Genomic DNA, 20135 nt, shown 5'->3' with positions numbered 1-20135 from the left:
AAATTTAAACAAAATTAAACTATTAGAATTTAAATAAAAAATAAAATAAATAAAAGAAAACAAAAAATAAAAAAAAATTATAAAAAGGGAAAACCTTGCAAAGTGGGTTAAGTTAGGCATGGAGTGGCATGCAGGTCACTAGTCCTCAAAACTATACCATTTTGTATAGCTTATAAAAGTTGAAAATCTTTTTCTTTAGTTTCTTCTTTTTCTTTCTCCCTCTAATTGAAAAAATCTCTAATTTCTTTCTAAAAGCTTATGCTAAAAAACCTAAAATTTTCCAAACGCTAGCAACTTTCCCATATTTCGATGTTGTATAGTACAACAGTCATCGTAACTTTAAACCAAATCCAAAAATCACCGTAAATTCTAAAAAATGGCCACTATGAATCTCTTTAGTTGCCGCACACCTTGGCAGAAAATTCAAAACAATCATCGAAAAATTAAAAAAATCAATAAAAAAAATACAAATTTAACAAAAAACTAGAAATTCAACCCAAATTCAGAAAAATCGTAGAAATTTCAAAAGATCCAAAAATCCCATAAACTTGAAAATCAAAAGAAATCCCCGAACGACTTCCTCAATACTTTTTAAAATCACCTTAACAATCCTCAAACAAATTCCAAGAATAAACTAACCCTAAAAGCCTTTTTCAAAAACTCAGACCAAAATAATTTCTCAAATTCATAGACTCTTTTTTTCTTGAAATTATTCTGTTTGCTTGTGTATTGCTAATTATTGCATGTTGACTTATGCTTGATTGCTCATTATCCTATAGGGACTCAAATGCCTAATTGAATAGGAAAATCTCAATGAAATTGAATCTATCAAAATTTTGTCAAGATTTTTTTGGATTTTTTTCCTTTATCAATAGATTAGAGCTCAAGTATTTCCAAAACCAATTGAATTCTTAAATTTCAAATTTCTACAAAACAAAAAAAAAAAAAATAGATTCCCTTTCACAATTTAAATGTTGGTTTTCTCTTTTTTTTCTTTACCAAATAACAAAAAATTAAAATTAAAATAAAATAAAAATTAGTAAAATGAAAATGAAAATAAAATAACAAATAAAAATCCTTTTGTGCCATTTGATATAGCCTTAAAATACAACTTTATGACTAGAGCCCATTGAACAATTTCACAATTTATTATCAAAATAAAATTCAAAACTCATTGAATATTGAAAAAATATTTTAGATGTCTAAATTAAATATAAGTTTTCATTGGCATTTGGATAATTCATTTTATAAATTACTGAATGAAAAAATTTTAATAAAAAAGTATTCAAAACCTTAAGTAGTTTTTAGTTATTTGATATATAATTTTATTTTTAAAAAATTAATTACATTAATTTATATTTTTAATCATTTCTTTTTCTCCTTTTTTAAATTTTACTACCGAAGAATACTTATAGAATCATATATTTATCGCTTGTAAAGGAGTTAACAAAAAGTCTACTTTAATATCATACCAAACAAATTTTATTACATAAATTTAAAAATCTGAATTAGCTTTTTGAGAAAAATCCATTTTTTATTTCTATCTTAGGTATTTTATCTAAAATCCACTAATCGTAAATTACCATGTGGCATCTATGTATAAATTTAAAGAATTATTCAAAATATATTATTTCATGTGTGGTGCTCACATGGCATGATTGTATTAGCTAAGCGTCATCTTGCTTAGTCAATAATATGCTAAATTAATGATGTTAAAATTTAAATTTAAATTCAAATGATACACATTTTGAAAATTCAATGTAAAAATTATTATTATTATTATTTCATAAATCAAGTTGCATTCTTTTTTTATAATTTGAGTGTCATAATGTGTAATTAACTCTAAGGTAGCATTTGATGACGTTTTCAAGATTATTGCAGTAATGTAATTATCATGGTGATAAGATTATCAAGGTAATTTGATCATCATTCATCTTATATTATCATTTTTGAAACAATACCATAAAATCTTTAGTATTTTTAAATCATTTCTGTTTGGTGTTATATCAAAAAATAAATCATATAGTACAAAATAACCAAAATAATCTTAAAAGAAAAGTAAAATATTTAATATTTACTAAATCAACAATTTATAAAATAGTTAAATGTTATTTTATAGAAACTACAAAGTATAAATCAATTTTAATAAAAATAATTTCTAAAAAAGTACTAAATAAATTCATTATCATTTTTCTAATCAATATAAATTTATAACATAAAATATTTTTAGAATAAGTGATTAAAAAACTAGTTTTTTAAAATTTTTGGTGACTAGCTTTTTTGGGTAATGTTAGTTATATTTTTTGTGAAGGAAAATTAATCAAAAAATAATATTGAAAATTTCTTTTTCATGGTGATAAAACTTTTTTATCCTTTAGGTTGGGAGTCAGATCACTCCCTAAGATAGTGATCTTATCACACTAGTGATTTAAGATCACTGTCATGTAAAATTTTTAAATTACTATCAAATAAAGTAATGTAATTATTGAATAGTAATTACTGAATACAGATTACTATAATTTTTGAATAAATCACTTCAATACCAACTACTCTCTAAATGTTATTGGCCAATGTACTGTTCTTTTATTCGGAAAGCCATGTCTTTTAGTTGGCCATATATACATATATTTCAATGACTCATTCTCCGAAAGAGCAGTCCACTATAAAGAAAGGAAAAAAATATTTTGTTGAAATATTGGAGGATTAAAGGACAAAGAGATATAGCTAAAAAAGAACATTGAATTGTAGATAAATAAGAAGTTGAATCCACCTGCAAGTCATGCATGCTAAATTCAATTAATTTTCCAACACATAGTATTGTCTAAATAGAGAAGAAATTAAGAACTATAGTACGTTATCCCATCTTGCACTTTCCAATGTCTTGCCATGGATAAGACCTATATCCCAATAGAAGAAGAAAAGAAAAATCAAAATTAAAAATAAAGTCAGATTCAAACTTTCCTATTTAATTAGTTAGTTTAGTAGTACGTAGTCTGTAGTTAGAGTTTTTCTTTAAATATTTAAAGAGAGGGAAATTAAGGTGGGTATTGATGTATGATGTTATACAAGTTAATGAGAAATTAAAAGAAAGAAAGAAAGAAAGAAATGAGAATTGGGTAAATTTACTTACCAGACGTAGTGTAATATTGCAGTGGATTGTGGATGCCTTTTTCTTGCACTGCTAGTTTCTCAGAGTGAGAAGGAATAGGATATCCATATGATCCACTGAAACCAACAAGAGAATTTCCATGGGCATCCTGCTGATTATAGCACCGCAATGCAGCATTGCCAATCGATCCTTTAACATCATCTACTAGTCTCTTAGCATTACTGTTAATATTCCATGTAGGTGTAATAGAAGCATGGGCATGAGCATGGGCATGGGCAGTTGCCATTTTCAAAACCTGAGGCTCATTATGATCTTGCAGGAGCATCATTTGGTTTTGCCTTTTGTACAAGGTGAACTCTTCGTAAATTTTCTTATACTCTCCATAAGGCCCTAACACTGAATCCTTTTGCCAGCAAAATGCCTCCCAAATCAACGAATCAGCAACCTTCTTTCGATCTTCTTCACTGTTGGCATTGCGCACTATTTTTGTTGCATTGCTAACACCAAAAACTTTGTGCACTGCTTGAAATTCTCGACACTTATCTGCTGGAAAATAAGGTGCCAAAATGCAATTTTCATCGCACTTTTTCCTTTGATGCTTGCATGCTGCACATGCTGAATGTACTCCTGATGCTGCTGCTACACCGTTATTATTATACCTTTGCATCCTAATAAAGATGATCAATTTATATCAAATGAAACTAAATAATTTAACAATTGACAAATGTGCATGCTGGATTTAGATAGTCATCATTAATCTCATTCTAAATACATTTATATATAAAGACACATATATATAATTAAATTAATTTCAAATTGAGCAAAAAAAGAAAGGAAAATTAAATTAAGGGATAAGGAAGACATGAACTTAATATACAAACCTTGTAAAATAAAGCTGCTTTGGAAGGGAATGAAAAGTGACTGTTTGCATAAATAATATGGAGCAGAAGAGGATGGGCAACAATTTAAGTGTTTGTTTAAGGTGCACGAAAAGATTCACATTGAAAAACAATGAGTTTTGAAAATAGTTCATTAGAGTTTAGGTGACTCATATGAAGAACAAGAGTTTATTATTAAGAAGCTGGATATAATTTTATAAGCACAACTTCTTTCAAAAGAAAAGAAAAATTCTAGAATTTTTTTTTTTTTTAGGAAGCACAAATCTAAAGTATTTTTCTATTCAAAGTATCGTTTTTTTTCTAGTTTTTTAATTTTATCTATAATTTTTATAGAGAGAGAGTACATATGACGATTCTTTAGAAAATGTTGTATCATGCCTCTTATGCGATTCATTCCGTTACATCATGCTTGGTACAAAAAATTATTAATAAGATATGATAAAATTATATATGATAGAATTAAATTAAATAATGATATCTTATCTTATGTTTGATTGATGTGTGTAAAGATTAAGAAATAATAATTTTATTTATTAATCAAAATTATCCTTTCTCAAAGTTTATATAATTTAAATTATTAATACAATTTTTAAATATATAATAAAATATATAAGTTCATTCTATGAATTAAAAACAATCATCTCTATTTGAAAAGATTGAATAATCCTATATTAAAAAAATAATTAATTTTTTTTGCATTTCTATCTCTTTTTTTATAAACAAACCAAATATGATATTGAATAATTATCATCTTATTCTATTTATTATCTTATGCATCAAGCATAATCTTTATAGGTGAGAGATTTTTTTACTTGATATGAATTCTAACACGTGTGTTTATTATACTTTGAATAACAAGTTATAGCACAAGTATGATCATAAGAAAAATTCGACAATTGGTATGTTTCTATTATTCCGCTGCATAAGTTTAATTGGAGTGAGAATCTTCGGGTCAATTTTTTTTTTTTTGACTTGAACTCTTGATGTAAAGTGTCGCATGGACCGAAACTATTTAAGACCCCTTGGGAATTTGGACTTCTTGAGCTTGGTGGGCTTTTGAGATTCTTTGTGCTTAGAGTATTTGGGTTTCTTGGGACTTGGATTCATTCGGCTTTGACACCTTAGGGATTGAGTTTTTTTGGGCTTGAATTCTTTGGGAATTGGACACCTTGAGCTAGGACTCTTATAGCTTGGGTTCTTTTGGGCTAGACCTTTTGAGTTCAGGCTTAAGAATTTCTTCAAATTTTGAGAAGAATATTAAAAACGAGACAAGCTAGGGAGAAAAAAAACATTTTGAGAAGTTTTTCGAATGTTCTAGGATGGTTTGAATGTGAAATGGAAAAGGATATTTAAAGTTGGAGTTAAATGCAATGGATTGATGAGATTAAAGTTGATGAATGATCTAGATTTGATAAAAAAATTCGTATTTATCAAAAAAATTGATAATTATTGTTGTTTAAGATAAATCAATGAATAATTCAAATAAAAATTAAAAATATGATTTTTGGCTTGAAATTGTTGATCCATACACCATATTATCGACCCAATACTTAAAATTTTGATCTAGAAAGGTCCTAAATTGACTAGCTATTCAAAATGTGGATTTGTTTCAGTTTAGGGTTGATCAAAACTTCAATGTGTTGATTGACACATGATCCAAACAATATAAACTCAACCAATACTTTGAAGTCTCGATTGACACTTTAGTTCATAATGCCAACTTTAAATAACCATAATCTTCACCTCTAATGTTAGAATTAAGTGATCTTTGTCATTTAAAAAGTTTAGAGAGTCTAGTATAAAATAAAATTCGCTTCACTAAAAAATTTGAAATATATTTTTGTTAGGTTTTGGATCATGCTTAAACATAATTCATGCATAGTGGAAGTAGAATTCAAAAGCATAAATCAAACAAATGAAATTTAATCCTTTAAGGATCACTTAATAACATTAATTGAAGTTAAAAATAGTTTTCATAATCTTCTATATGATTAGAGTCATACCTTAACTCAAAGATATCATAGCATTAAGTTAGAACAACTTTTGATCTGCTTGAACACTATGGAATCTTGAGACCTAAAGCCACCCAAGTGTTTGACCTCAAATGGTGATCCACACACCTATAAATTTAAATACTTCTCCAAGGTATAGGGAACCCTTATGCTAGCAAAGTGGCTCAAAGGCCTAAATCAAAAGTTTTCTTTTCTCCATGGTTGAACGTTAATGGATGAACTATTTCTTCATGTTCTCTAAAATGTTAGGCTAGGAAGAAAATATGAAGGGAAAAAGATGATAGCCGCATATATCTATATGCTTTTCTAGGGTTGTTTTTGGCACAGTCACAGGTTTATGCATATATATAAGCTTTGTCTTGTTGTAGCCCTAATTTAGAATTAAAATGGCCAATTAACTTTAATACTTTAATTGAACACTTCAATTAATGCCTTCACATATTTAGCTTTTATTCAATTAAGTTCTACATAATTGAATCCCAATTTTAATTTGACATTGTGATTCATGTGTGTGACCATTAGGCTTCCAATATGTTTAAAATCAATATAAATCCAAATCGAATAAAGATATTCAAATTATGTTCATAGATCATAAGCGGAATCTAGCAATACAACATGACCACCTAAATGTTAAAGAGTCAAGATAGTCTCGACATAACCTTTTAGTGTTCATTATATCAATGTAGTTCAATCTTTCCATCATATATCCTAAAAGGCCATGAGTATAGTGTACTATTTATCCATGAATACCTTTCATGTTAGTTTTTGTAGTTTCTAGTCAACATGTATGAATTTAGCAAGAAACTGTTTCTTCTAAATTTATCTTGCTTCGGTCGAAGACTTTATGAGTTAACTAAAGCCAAGAACAAATGACATACATCCCTTTATAACACTTGGGGTCATGAATCTTCTCTTAAGCATTCATTCACCTTCGCATGCTTCAGACAATACCAAAAATCTCCCTTTTTAAGCATCAAGCACGTTGACCTACAGAGATGAAATCAAAGTATGATGATTCACATACAAGATGACTTGGTGTCTCAAGTCTTAAGACTAGTTACACAACTAACACATGAGAATATTTCAATAGATACTTAAGTGAAATACAAAAATGGAGTTCTCATAGTGGGCTATGTTTAATGAACTTATTCTTTAACAAGCACCCACATATTATCCTCAAATATTCTTGTATTTTAACTTATAAGTTCGGTTACTTATTTCAAAAGTAAGAATGTTTAACATGTACCAGTCTTTGAGCATTGTTGGTGCCTTACTTTAATAATACAATGACCAAAAAAAATTTTAGGAACATGGTTTTGATGTATAAAGATATCATAATTGTAACCCTTTACAATGCCCTTGTAAAGCCTTGGCATTTTATGGGCTTTATTCGATTAAGGTCAAATTATGCAATTAATCCTTGTATTTGTATGAAATTTGAACTTTAGTCCTTAATACAATAATTTGCAAAAATTAGATCCTTATACTAGTTTAATTTAACAATATCTGTTCAATTGATAACAGTGTTACTTGATTTCCTTTAAATAGTTGGCGTGGCCTTTGCCAATGTTGACATGGTTGTTAACCATGCTGACGTGGTAGTTGACCATGTTGATGTGGCATTGACTTATTGACGTGCCAATTAGGATTGATGAAATCAGTTGTTGAATAATGCAATAATCCCTATACTCATACAAAATTTGAAATTTAGTCTTTATACTTGAATAAATTTTGAAATTTAACCTTTATACTAGCATGAAATTCGAAATTTAATCCCTCTAATATAAAAAAATATATTTTGAATTTTTTAGTTTTTTCAAAATTTAAATTTTAAAAATATTTTAGTTCCTCTAATATATTAGTTTTTATTATATATAATTAATTATTAACAACATCATATTAATAATATTATTACCATTCATATGAATCAATTATATTATTAATAATTTAAATTAATATATCAAAGTTAATATTATTTTAGTTAGTTTAAATATATCATAATAAAAACTTTCAATTTTTTTAGTCTTCTTAAAAAAAAACTTATTAAATAATTAAGTTGGAATCTAACTTAATAATCATTTAACAAGACCAATGATATAAAATTAATATAGTAAAAATAATATAACTAAAATTTATATAATTTATAACTAAACACATCAAATATTTGCTAAAAATAATTTAAAATTTTTTTAATTATGAAATTTTTGCTTTTGGTAAGCATTTGACTTATTTTGAGCTACAAAATCTCTAACATCCCATAGTTTCTAGTGACAAAAAAAAGCACAAATTTAAAGTAGAAATGTAATACTACAACTTAGAATTTTGTTTCGACAAAAATAATTTCCAGAAGTCTAAGTTTTAGAGGGCAAAACTTTGTAAATCATCATAAACAAATTTAAATCAATATGGGCTATTTGTAATGATTTACAAAGTTTTGACCTTCGAAACTTATGCTTTTGAAAATCATTTTGCTCAAAACAAAATTCTAAGCTGTAGTATTACATTTCTAATTTAAATTCGTGCTTTCCTTTGTCACTAAAAACTATGAGATGTTAGAGATTTTGTGGCTCAAAGTAAGCAAAATATTCACAAAATGCAAAAATTTTAGAATTAAGAAAATTTTTTTCAATTATTTAAAAAATATTTTAACAAATATTTGACGTTTAGTTATAAATTATATAAATTTTAGTTATATTATTTTTAATAAATTTTTACTTATTTTAATATATTTTTATTATATTAATTTTATATTATTAGTCTTGTTAAAAGATTGTTAAGTTATATCTAACTTAATTATTTAAATTAATTTTTTTGTGAAGACAAAAAAAAATTGAAAGTTCTCATTATAATATATTTAAACTAATCAAAATAATATTAACTTTGATATATTAATTAAAATTATTAATATTATAATTGATTAATATAAATGATAATAATATCATTAATATGATATTATTAATAATCAATTATATATAATAAAAAATAATATATTAAAGGAACTAAAATATTTTTAAAATTTAATATTTTGAAAAAACTAAAAATTTGAAATATTTTTTTTATATTAAAGAGATTAAATTTCAAATTTTGTGCAAGTGTAAGAACTAAATTTCAATTTTTATGCGAGTATAGGGACAAAATTTCAAATTTTTGTATGAGTATAGGAACTATTTACATAATTTAACAACTAATTTCATCAATCTTAATTACCATATCAATAAGTTAATGCCACGTCAGTATGGTTAACGAACATATTAGCATGGTCAATAAACATTGTTAAATTAAACTAGTATGAGGATCTAATTTTTGCAAATTATTGTATGAAGACTAAAGTTTAAATTTTATATAAGTACAATACTAATTGCATAATTTGACAAAATGCATTAATAACAGTATATCCTAGCCCAATTCGATTGGCTCTAGGGCAAATACTAACAATCTCCTAGTTGCACTTGAGTTAATTGCTAACGTATCCAATATCGAACTTTTTCGTTTAGCAATCATGTCTCTACTAAGACATAGCTCTAAAGCATCCTGTGAGAATGTGTTTGGTTATATGCTTGATAATCTTTATTATCATACTTACAATACTTATTTGGATAACAATAATACCCAGATTCTATATCATATAGCTCTTACTATTACTTTAACAACTTTAGGAATCTTTTACTAGCTTTGTAAACTAATGTTCAAATATCTCTCCCTATGTAAAGGGTTGGTATTTGACTTAGGATACAAATATACAACCATTTCCAGTTTGGGACACTTCCAAATGATTGCCTCTAACGCATCATGGCTATATGTTACTTGTTGTTTTGGATTCAATGTTAAACTTATTTAACATACAATCCAATATTTGTTTCTAAATCTAATAGAATTTTAGCATTACAACTTGCTCATCATCATATCATTAATGTATCTCATATACATTGTTTACGAGTAACTCATTTACTCCCACTAACTTTCAAGTATACACAAATGATATCTCATCCTTTTGATAGATTTAACTCATTTGATTACTATTACCAAATTAGATATCATATTCCAATGTCTACATTGTTTCATTTAGTAGACTCATCTCATATGAGTAATGGACCATAATACACCATACTAAATCATTGAATCTTTGTTCCTTAATGGATCTCATGTATTAATGTTAGATTTCAAAATTTGGTTATGATTTTTTAACATTTTAAGTGTCATTGTACTCCCATTATTTATATTATGTATAGAAAGCTTTTGAAAAGTAAACTCATTTACATTTTTGGGGTGTATTGAAAACAACTTTTGAATATACATGCTTTTCTAAGTCATGTATTTGTAATCTTAAAACTAGCCATCTCATATCTCATATGGATACTTGTCTTCCTATTACCTTTTTTAAATTCATTTGAAGGTTTATGTTTAGGGCTATTTAACCATTAAGGCATATTGGTCCTTTTATGTTTTTTTTTTTTTATATATATAATCTTCTCTATTTAATTCATCTCATATGAAATCTCATAGATAATCAATTAAATATATTGTAACCAATTTTTATTTAAATCTCATATCTTAATTAGAGTACTCTCTAGCCAAATATATTTCATAATCTTATAATGATAGGCTAAGCTTGTACTTACTTTCTTATGCATAATCTCTAAATTTGTGTCATATGAATAAGATTTTCTATTGATTCATAATTAATGGAGCATTGGTATCTATATACCATGTTCTAATTTTTAAGACCAAAATTTATTAATGCATTACTTGATTATCTTTTTTGCAAGTTTCTAAACTCATTGTGGGGATAACTAGACCAAGGCATGGAACAACTTTCAAGTAAAATTTGATTTATTGTTAGAGAAGTGCATCCAATGCTAGCAAACTTTATGACAATATCATGTGGTCAGCTTTAATATCCAAACACAAAACATTCTCCAATGATTGGTGATGGTTCCAATCATGAAAATCTAATATTTCCTAAATCAATATCATAAGATGTTTCCAAAACCCCAAGTCGACAAGTGTGGTCTAGTATCAACTCAGGTTGTATTTCCTTGGTATTTCTAATTTCACTTTTCATTTGTTTGTCCAATATGTCATACATATGAAAACCAAATTCATAAGGTATCATTTACCAAAGTAGTGAAATTACAAAGCCTCACAACATACATGAATTATAAACCTCTGTAAGTTTCTTTATCTTTATGTTTCTATATACTTTTTGCAATTTTACCTTCAATGCCCCACTTTGTCATAATGATAGCATGTCCTGGTGGGCATATTTAACAATATCAAAAGGTAATCTCAATGAGATTCTTGTTAACATTCAACATAAACTTTGAATAGCATGAATGCAGTGAAAAAAGAACTAAGTTTATGTTTAGGTTAGGATCCACAATGTGCAATTCAATTTTGTGTTTCCCTTTTATAAATTAGGTGCCTTACAAGCTAATATCATATATGTGACTTTAATCAAGATCATCTTTATGAATTCGATAGGCCTCTCAATTCTTAAAAAGTGGATCATTAAAGATATATCTATTGTTTCAAAAACAATGTTTAGATTGCACAATCAATCTAAGTAGTTCGCTCTAGTTAGTTTTTAGCATCAAAATGCTATAGAGTGACAAATTATTTGCCATGATGATTTATATTCCAGATAAACCAACACATATAATGTTCCTAATTTGCATTTTGCAATTTGTGGTTTAAGAGATCAGATTATAAAGAAAGAAAATTAAGTAGATGTAGAAGCTGCCATTTCCTTTAAATCTTAGTGATTGTTCTCACTATTTTGTCAAAATAATAGCTTCTTTACTATTTTGAGAAATTTCACTTTTAAATTTCTTAATGAGTTAAACTTTTTTCATCCCACCATGACATTGTTTGACTAAATAAGCCATGATGACAGTACTTAGGTAGGTAACTTAGCTTACCAATTGTATCTCTATGTAATTCCTAAATTAGTTAGCTAGCAACATTTTGTCTAAATACATTATAGATATTTTTCCTAACCATTGCCTCTAATATCATTTGGTCAAGTGGAAGCACATCCGAACTAAACAATAGTAGTTTAGTAAGACCCAATTCCATAACTCAAACATACTAGTGTAAAAGTTTGGCCTTGAGATAGCTTAACAAGCCTCTAATTAAAAGAACTTTAGTTATCTTGGTATGTTGGTGGAAGGATTTTTGATCATGCGAAGCATGTGAGTCAATATTGTAATTAGGGGGTTTTGAATTAAGTCATACTTTCTTATTCAATATATCAATATATAATGAAATGCACAAAATTTATCACAACCATATATCATACACATTTGAAAATAAATCTATCACATGCCAATTAATAAGATAATTATGAACTTTACTAATTCTAGTTCCCTTGAGCCATTATGGGAGCTAGTTGGTTAAATTCCTAGAGATTGCATACAAAGTCTTTACAAAGCTTTTCGACAATCTCTTTTGTTCTTTTATGGAGCTTTATAATTCCTCGTCTTGGATCTTTATAAATTTTATTTTAATCTTAATTCAATAAAATACATACAAATTATATAGCTTTACAAGAAATCTTAAGTTACATTCTAGAGGAATTAGGTGAAAAGAGAATTTATAACTCGAGAAGAAAAAGAGATAAGGTAGGGTTCATAGACCGTATTTCAAAAATACCAAAAAGAATAATTTAACAATCCATTCCCTAGTCATACTAAAGTCTTAGTCTATAATCACCCTTATACAATTCATAACAATTATGAACATGTAAGTAAAAGCTCATGCAAGGTACTAATAGGTGATATTGGATAATGTTTGAAGTAATTTCCATGGAATAATTATAAGAATAACTTCAAACCATTTGGTACAAATTGTTTTAATCATTATTAAAATCTTTTTCAATTTGGTCCCTAACAATTAAAATTTTTTCAATTTAGGACAAGTTTAAAATTTGTCATTTTGGAAAGTTGTCATTTTTTAAACCTTTTCATTTTGGAAACCTTTATCTATTTGGGAAAAATTTTAGATTTTGGTTCTAGTTTCCAATTTTGCTTATGTCATAATATGGTCATAACTCATAGATGTTGGCCTTAACCATTAGAAGTCTTTCCAATTCTATTTTTGGAAACTATTTTCTTATTTGAATTCAATTAGAATTTCTTCGAGACAAGTCAACTAAAATCCCTAACTTTTAGGGTTTTTTTTTTTTTTCAACTAGGAATCTTTTTCCTTCCTTTTTTGAATTGCCCTTGAATTCTTTCAAGTTCAAATGAAGTCAATTGATTTTATCTTTGAAAACATAACATTTTATGATTGTTACTTTTTAAGTGCCTGCAAGTGCACAAGCCGTGATCAAGTAATATAAGTGATGAGAAAGTATCGTTCTAATAAGGATTATAGGTAGAAGGGCAAAATCCATTAACTATTAAAATTTTATTCTTTTTCTTTATATTCAAAGATGCTGAAAAGGGGATTTTGTGAAGTGCCTTAAATAGGAATATAGCAAGTAAGATGAATTGAACTAGGAATGCATTAAAGAATAGAAATAAGTAGCTAAAACAAAAATGAGCTAAACATCACTTGGCCGAATGGAGTATTGCTGAAGCTTAGAAGCAAAAATCAAACTTTAATGGGCAATATAAACCAAATGGGGTTGCTTAACAAAAGGTGAGATGCTATTAACTATAAGTGCTTGAAAGTGCAAAAGAAGTAAAACTGAAATTTGACAAGTGAAAATAAATGTTGCAAAACCAAATTAATTAATGTAGTTGATTCAATATCGATATTTGATGATTGTTTAATTTATAGTGTTTTACAAGTCCATTTTAATTTAAAATTTGAAAATTTTCTTGAAATTGGTACTTTTAATGTGTAAAATCTTTATTTTTAGGGTTTGGTATATGTGGATGTGTAAGCCATGCACAAAACCAAGCAACATTTAGCCATGCAATGGCAAAGATAGCCAAACCAATCACCTATGAGAATTCCAACATGCAGTCAGCCAAAGAGAAGTTATAGATGTAAAAGGACTCTTTTGTTCAATTTAAAAGAGTTTCAATCCAAGATAGATAACTTAAAGAAGATAAAGGCTAGAGTTTTGATTCAAAGACTCTTTGAAGATTTAATTAAGAATATTGGTCTTAGATCTCAACCTTAGCCGAACTTACATTCAAATTACAAGTTGATGATGACATGGCATAACATGTAACCATTGACGGCCATCATAATCTCCACCTTACCATTAAAGACTCTATATTCAGTCAACCTCCAAGATTAAGATAACATGTAATCTTTTAGGAATTTGAATTAGAATAGGACTTTGTAATCTTTATCCCCCTTTAGCTGAACCTATGCCTACGAATAGGTTAGTCTCCTTCACTTGTAAAGCATTCATTCCTAGTCTTTTTTTTTTTTTTTTTTAGTTTTCTTTGTATTTTGGCTAAGGTGACAGACTAGCCACAATTCATCATAATCTTATTTTCTAAAGCATTCTTTAATACAAGTTCTTTTTTGCTTCCATTCAAAGATCTCTCTTTCTCTCTTTCCACACACAACTCTCTTTTACTTTACAAGCTTTCAAATCTTGGTTTTATTCTTTCTTTATATTAAGCTAACTTTAAAATCTTTGCAATATGTTTTCTTTTATAATAGGCTTGCTTTTAGAGCTACCAAGTGATAGTTGGATAGCTTGACATTCGATTATCATATTTACAATAATTTACAATTATCATTGTTTACTTTTTTTTTCAATCAACCAATTATTATTTTGATTTGTTTAAATAAAGAGTTTGGAAGAAACTCCTTTGATACTTGGTTTCATACCCTAGTCATAATCCTCGTAAGAATGATATTCTACTTTATCACTTTATTACTTGATGGCAAACTGTGCACTTGTAGGGTATATAAAAAGTAATAATCAAGTTTCTGATATTATTGCTGGAGATTATATCAATGTAAGAAGACCAATATCAATAACGATTCTTACTACTTTGTAATTTGAACTCATTTTATTTTTATTTACTTTAATCTATTTTGATCTTTCCTTTATTTGCATGTATAGATCTTGAAGTGTTGATTTAGCTCCACTTGATAAAAAAATTTAAAGAACGTTTAGGCTACTAAGGTGAGAGTAAACAAGTCTAATGGCTAATGCATCAAATGAAGGTTATAGAACTCTTAAGGACTATCCTTCCCCAACCTTGAAGGCTTCAATGATCCATTCAAAGGTCGGTGATCCAAGCTAACAATTTCAAGATCAAGCTTTTAATCATCTAAATGGTCCAAACTTTTATTCTATTTGGAAGACTATTGAATGATGATCCTAATTTCCATTTTTTTAATTTTCTTAAGTTTTGTGATACTATTAATGTAATAGAGTTTTAGATGATGAAATTTGACTAAGATAGTTTTTATTTTCTCTTAGGAACAAATTAAATAGTTGGCTATCTTCACTTCCCTTTGGCTCCATTATAATATGGGATGATTTAGTCTAAAAGTTCCTTGCATAATTTTTTCGCCAATCAAGATGGTAAAATATGAGGAATGAAACCACCACTTTCCAATAGTTTGATGGCAAAACATTGCATGATGCATAAGAAAGATATAAAGAATTATTGCATAAATGCCCACACTATGGTCTCCTATAGTGGCTCCAAATTCAAATATTCTATAATGGGCTGACACCACCAAGGAGAATAACCTTATATTCGATTGCTAGATGAGTTATCATACAGAAGCCAATTGAAAAGGCCTATGAGTTGATTGAAAAGATGGTTGCTAATAACTACCAATAGGGTACCAAAGGAAAAGTTTACAAGAAAGCTATTAGGGTATACGAGCTTGACACACTCCCATCACATCCTAACTAGTTAGCTTAACCAAGAAAATAGATGCCTTAGGAACCCAAACACCAATCACCCTTGTCCAAGTCATCCAAAACCCATTCATGACTTATAATATTTATGAAGGACCACATTTTCAAATAGTTGCCAATTTAGGGTAGAAACCATGCAATACACCTAACACTAACCAACCTATGAAGAGTCACCCATTCTTGAAGAAATAGTCTTATAATTCATCCAGACCCAAAGAACCACCTTGCAAGATCAAGCTATATCTTTCAAGAGTTTAAAACTTTAATTAAATCAATTAATCAAAGATTTCATCAACCACCTTGTTGAAAATCCACCTTGTAAAGAGTTAGTTACCCTAACTTTAAGAAGTGGAAAATTTTTACAAGAAAAATCTGCCACTCATAAAGTCACCTTCAAAGAATTGTTAAAAGAAATCATTATAAAAGGTGAAATGGATGAAGAAAAAGAAAGAGAAAAGCTTAATGCAAAAAAATTCTAGCTATAGCCAATCCATCTAATGATCCCATTCCTACAAATATTTTAGCATAAAAAAGAAAACAAGCAATTTGTAAAATTTACTAAAATCTTAAAGAGCTTGCAAGTCACCATTCTTTTTGCTGAGGCCATCGAGCACATGGCAAAGAACATTAAATTCATGAAAGAAATCCTTTCTAAGAAAAACAAATGAGAATCTTTTGAAATAGTGGTAATAGCTTAGGCATATAGTGCCATCCTACAACAAGGGCTACAATCAAAACTCAAAGATCTAGGGAGTTTCACTATACCTTGCACCATTGGTAACCAATATTTTGATAAAGCTTTATGTGATAGTGGTGCTACTGTTAATGTCATGCTATTGTCTATTTTTAAAAAAATCGATGTAGGAAAGTTGAAACCAACCATGTAACAATTCAACTAGCTAATTGATCTCTTAGAAGACCTAAAGGCATAGTGGAAGATTTGCTAGTTCGTGTGGGACAATTGGTATTCCTAGTTGACTTCGTGATATTAAACATTACGAAAAATGTCAAATGTACCAATTATTTTGAAAGACTCTTTTTAAGAACTGGGAAAGCTCTGATTGACATATATAAAGGGAAACTCATAATGAAAATACAAGACCAAGAAGTAACTTTCAATATGGGTCAAGTAAAAAAGTCTCCCAAAAAGAGACATTTGTCTCAAGAAAATGTGGTTCAAGAGATGTTTGAAAAGTGCGATTTATAACTTTTTGTTTTGATGAATCAAAGAAGGATTACAAGCTAAGACCATCCATTCAGAGTCTTAAACCTTCAATTGAATAACCTCTAGTGTTGTAGCTTAAGCTTTTGTCGTCCCATCTTATATATGTATTTCTAGGCAAGTCATCCATTGTTTTGGTTATTATCTCTACAACATTGAGTAAAAAACAAGAAGAGAAGCTATTAGGCATCTTGAGAGAACATAAAAAAACTTTTGCTTGGTCAATAGTGGATATCAAAGATATAAGCCCAACCATCTGTATGCATAAGATCTTATTGAAAGATAGCCATAAAATAATAATCGAGCAATAAAGGCACTTAAACCCTACCATAAAAGAAGTGGTGAAAAAAAAGATTATGAAATAGTTTGATGCAGGAATAATTTATCCCATCTCTGATAGTTCATTGGTAAGTCTAGTTCAATATGTGCAAGAGAAAGAAAGAATGACAACAGTAATCAATGAGCACAATGAGTTTATTCCAACAAGAATTGTTACAAGATGGAGATTTTGAATGGATTATCAAAAATTGAACAAAGCTACACTACAAATATAATTTATCGTCACCATTTATTGATCAAATGCTCTCTAAATTGGCTGGCCATGAGTATTATTGCTTATTAAATAGGTATTCAGGATATAACCAAATTGCCATAGCTCTACAAGACCAAGAAAAAAACCATTTTCACTTGTCCATATGGTACATTTACATTTTGAAGAATGTCTTTTGGATTATGCAATACTTCTGCTATTTTTCAATAGTGCATGATGGTAAATGTCTTCGATATGGTATAAGACATTTTTGAGATATTCATGGATGACTTCTCAGTTTTTGGTAATAATTATGATTTATGCCTTTCTAACCTATCCAACCTATCTATAATGCTACAAAGATGTGAGGAAACTAATCTAATGCTTAATTAAGAGAAGTGCTATTTTATGGTTCAATAGGGAATCATACTTTGTCACAAAGTTTCTACAAAAAGGATCAAATTCGATTGATAAAAAATTGACGAAATTAAAATATTACCCATTCCCATTTCAATTAAGGAGATTAGAAGTTTCTTAGGACATACGTCTTTTATCAAAAATTTATCCACGACTTTTCCAAGATCACTAAGTTGTTATACTAGTTGTTGAAGAAAGAATCCAAGTTTGATTTTGACTACGATTATGCAATTGTTTTTCAAATGTTAAAGGAATAATTGGTAACTGCACTGATTCTCTTATGGGTTGATTGGAAACAACCCTTTGAGCTTATGTGTGATGTAAGCAATTTCGCAGTTAGAGTAATGTTGGGGCAAATAAAGGATAAAATCATCCACCCCATTTAATATGCAAGTAAAACTCTCAATGAGGCACAGCGTAACTATGCCACAATAGAAAAGGAATTGATTGCCATAGTTTTTGCCTTTGAGAAATTTAGATCATACTTTATTGGAAAAAAGGTGACTATATATACCAACGTACGGTTATCAAATACTTGATAGCAAACAAATATGCAGAGCCACATCTAATTAGATGGTTACTGCTCATACAAGAATTCGATTTGGAAATCAAAGAAAAAAAGGGATGCGAAAATCATGTGACAGATCATTTGTCAAGAATAGAGAAGAAAATGGTTGATGGAGAAGTAATACAAGAATATTTCTTGGATGAGCAATTATTTTCAATCGAAAAACCATAATGGTATGCTAATATGGTAAATTACATTGTGGGGAATGTCCTTCCACCTAATCTAAATTATCAGGAAAAGAAAAATTTTTTTCATGATGTTAAATATTATGTATGATATGACCTTTTTCTTTTTAAACAATGTAAAGACCAATTTTTGAGAAGATGTGTTCCAATGGAAGAAATGAAAAGCATCTTTCAATATTACCTTGCATTAAAATATGAAAGACATTATGGAAATGAAAAGATGACAGTAAAGGTATTATAATGTGGTTTTTATTATCCTTCTCTGTTTTAAGATGCATATAAATTTACCACTAAATGTGATAGATGTCAAATGATAGGGACTGTATCACAATAACATGAGATGTGAATAAATAGTATTTTAGAAATTGAAGTCTTTGATGTTTGGGGAATGGACTTTATAGGACCTTTTGTGTCTTTCTAAAGAAACTTCTATATACTATTAGCAGTAGATTACGTTTCTAAATAGGTAAAAGCCATTGCATCACCTTTTAATGATACCTAGATGTACTTAGATTTTTAAAGATGAATATCATTTCAAGGTTTAGTATACATATAGCCATAATAAGTGATGAACTCACCCATTTTTATAACAAAATTTTTGAAAAACTATTAGCTAAGTGTGTTGTAAAGATATAGGATAGCCATAGCCTATCACCATTAAACCAGTGGCCAAATCAAAGTATATAATAAAAAGGTGAAAAGAATCTTTGAGAAGATTGTGAACCCATCTTGAAAAGATTGGGTTACTAGATTTGATGGCTCCTTATAGGCATATAGAACAGCATACAAGACTTTTTTTAGAATGTCCCCCTACTAGTTAGTTTATAGGAAAGCATGTCACTTACCTATGGAGTTAGAACACAAGGCGTATTGGGCACTTAAGAACCTAAACCTTGATCAAAATTTGGCAGAAGAAAAAAAGCTATTGTAGCTAATGAGTTGGATGAATTTAGACTACTAGCCTATGAAAATATCAAGATATATAAGGAAAAAACTAAGAAATAGCATGATAAAAAGATCTTGGAGAAACATTTTAAGCCAGGTCAATAAGTGCTACTTTTCAATTCAAGATTGAAATTGTTTTCAAGCAAACTCAATTCAAGGTGGAGTGGACCATTCAGAATGACAAAAGTCTTCTTTTATGGAACAATGGAAAACATGGATGAAAAAAAAAAAGGCAACCTTTTAAGGTTCATGGGCATAGATTGAAAATCTATTATAGAGGAGTCACAAACCAAGTTAAGGAGATAATATATGTCAGTAAACCTAACATTTAGGTATGGTCAAACTTGACCAAAACCAGGCTGCTTGGGAGGTAACCTAAGTACTACATTTATTTGTTGAGTT

General features: G+C 28.3%; 1 protein-coding gene across 1 annotated transcript; it reads right to left on the bottom strand.

Moving 5' to 3' along the window:
- Nucleotides 1-2844: 2844 nt before the first annotated feature.
- LBD2 (LOB domain-containing protein 2) lies at nucleotides 2845-3776 on the bottom strand. The gene is made up of 2 exons (XM_089753451.1): nucleotides 3133-3776; nucleotides 2845-2905 (listed from the first exon to the last, which is right to left on the bottom strand). Exons 1-2 carry the CDS (start codon nucleotides 3774-3776, stop codon nucleotides 2845-2847), a joined length of 705 nt encoding a protein of 234 aa, XP_089609577.1.
- Nucleotides 3777-20135: the final 16359 nt, after the last annotated feature.

The sequence above is a fragment of the Durio zibethinus genome, chromosome 24 (assembly GCF_047325235.1).
Source record: "Durio zibethinus cultivar Kanyao isolate XHJ-2024 chromosome 24, ASM4732523v1, whole genome shotgun sequence".
Taxonomy (NCBI): Eukaryota; Viridiplantae; Streptophyta; class Magnoliopsida; order Malvales; family Malvaceae; genus Durio; species Durio zibethinus.
The sequence above is the reverse complement of the archived record's forward strand: the minus strand, read 5'-3'. Positions and strand labels throughout refer to the sequence as shown.

Excerpts from the sequence above, each read along its gene's own strand:
- LBD2 (XM_089753451.1), bottom strand. The coding sequence starts at position 3,776 with ATGCAAAGGTATAATAATAACGGTGTAGCAGCAGCATCAGGAGTACAT. Across the intron at positions 2,906-3,132 it reads CTGCAATATTACACTACGTC|GGATATAGGTCTTATCCATG; the intron begins TGGTAAGTAAAT and ends CTTCTTCTATTG.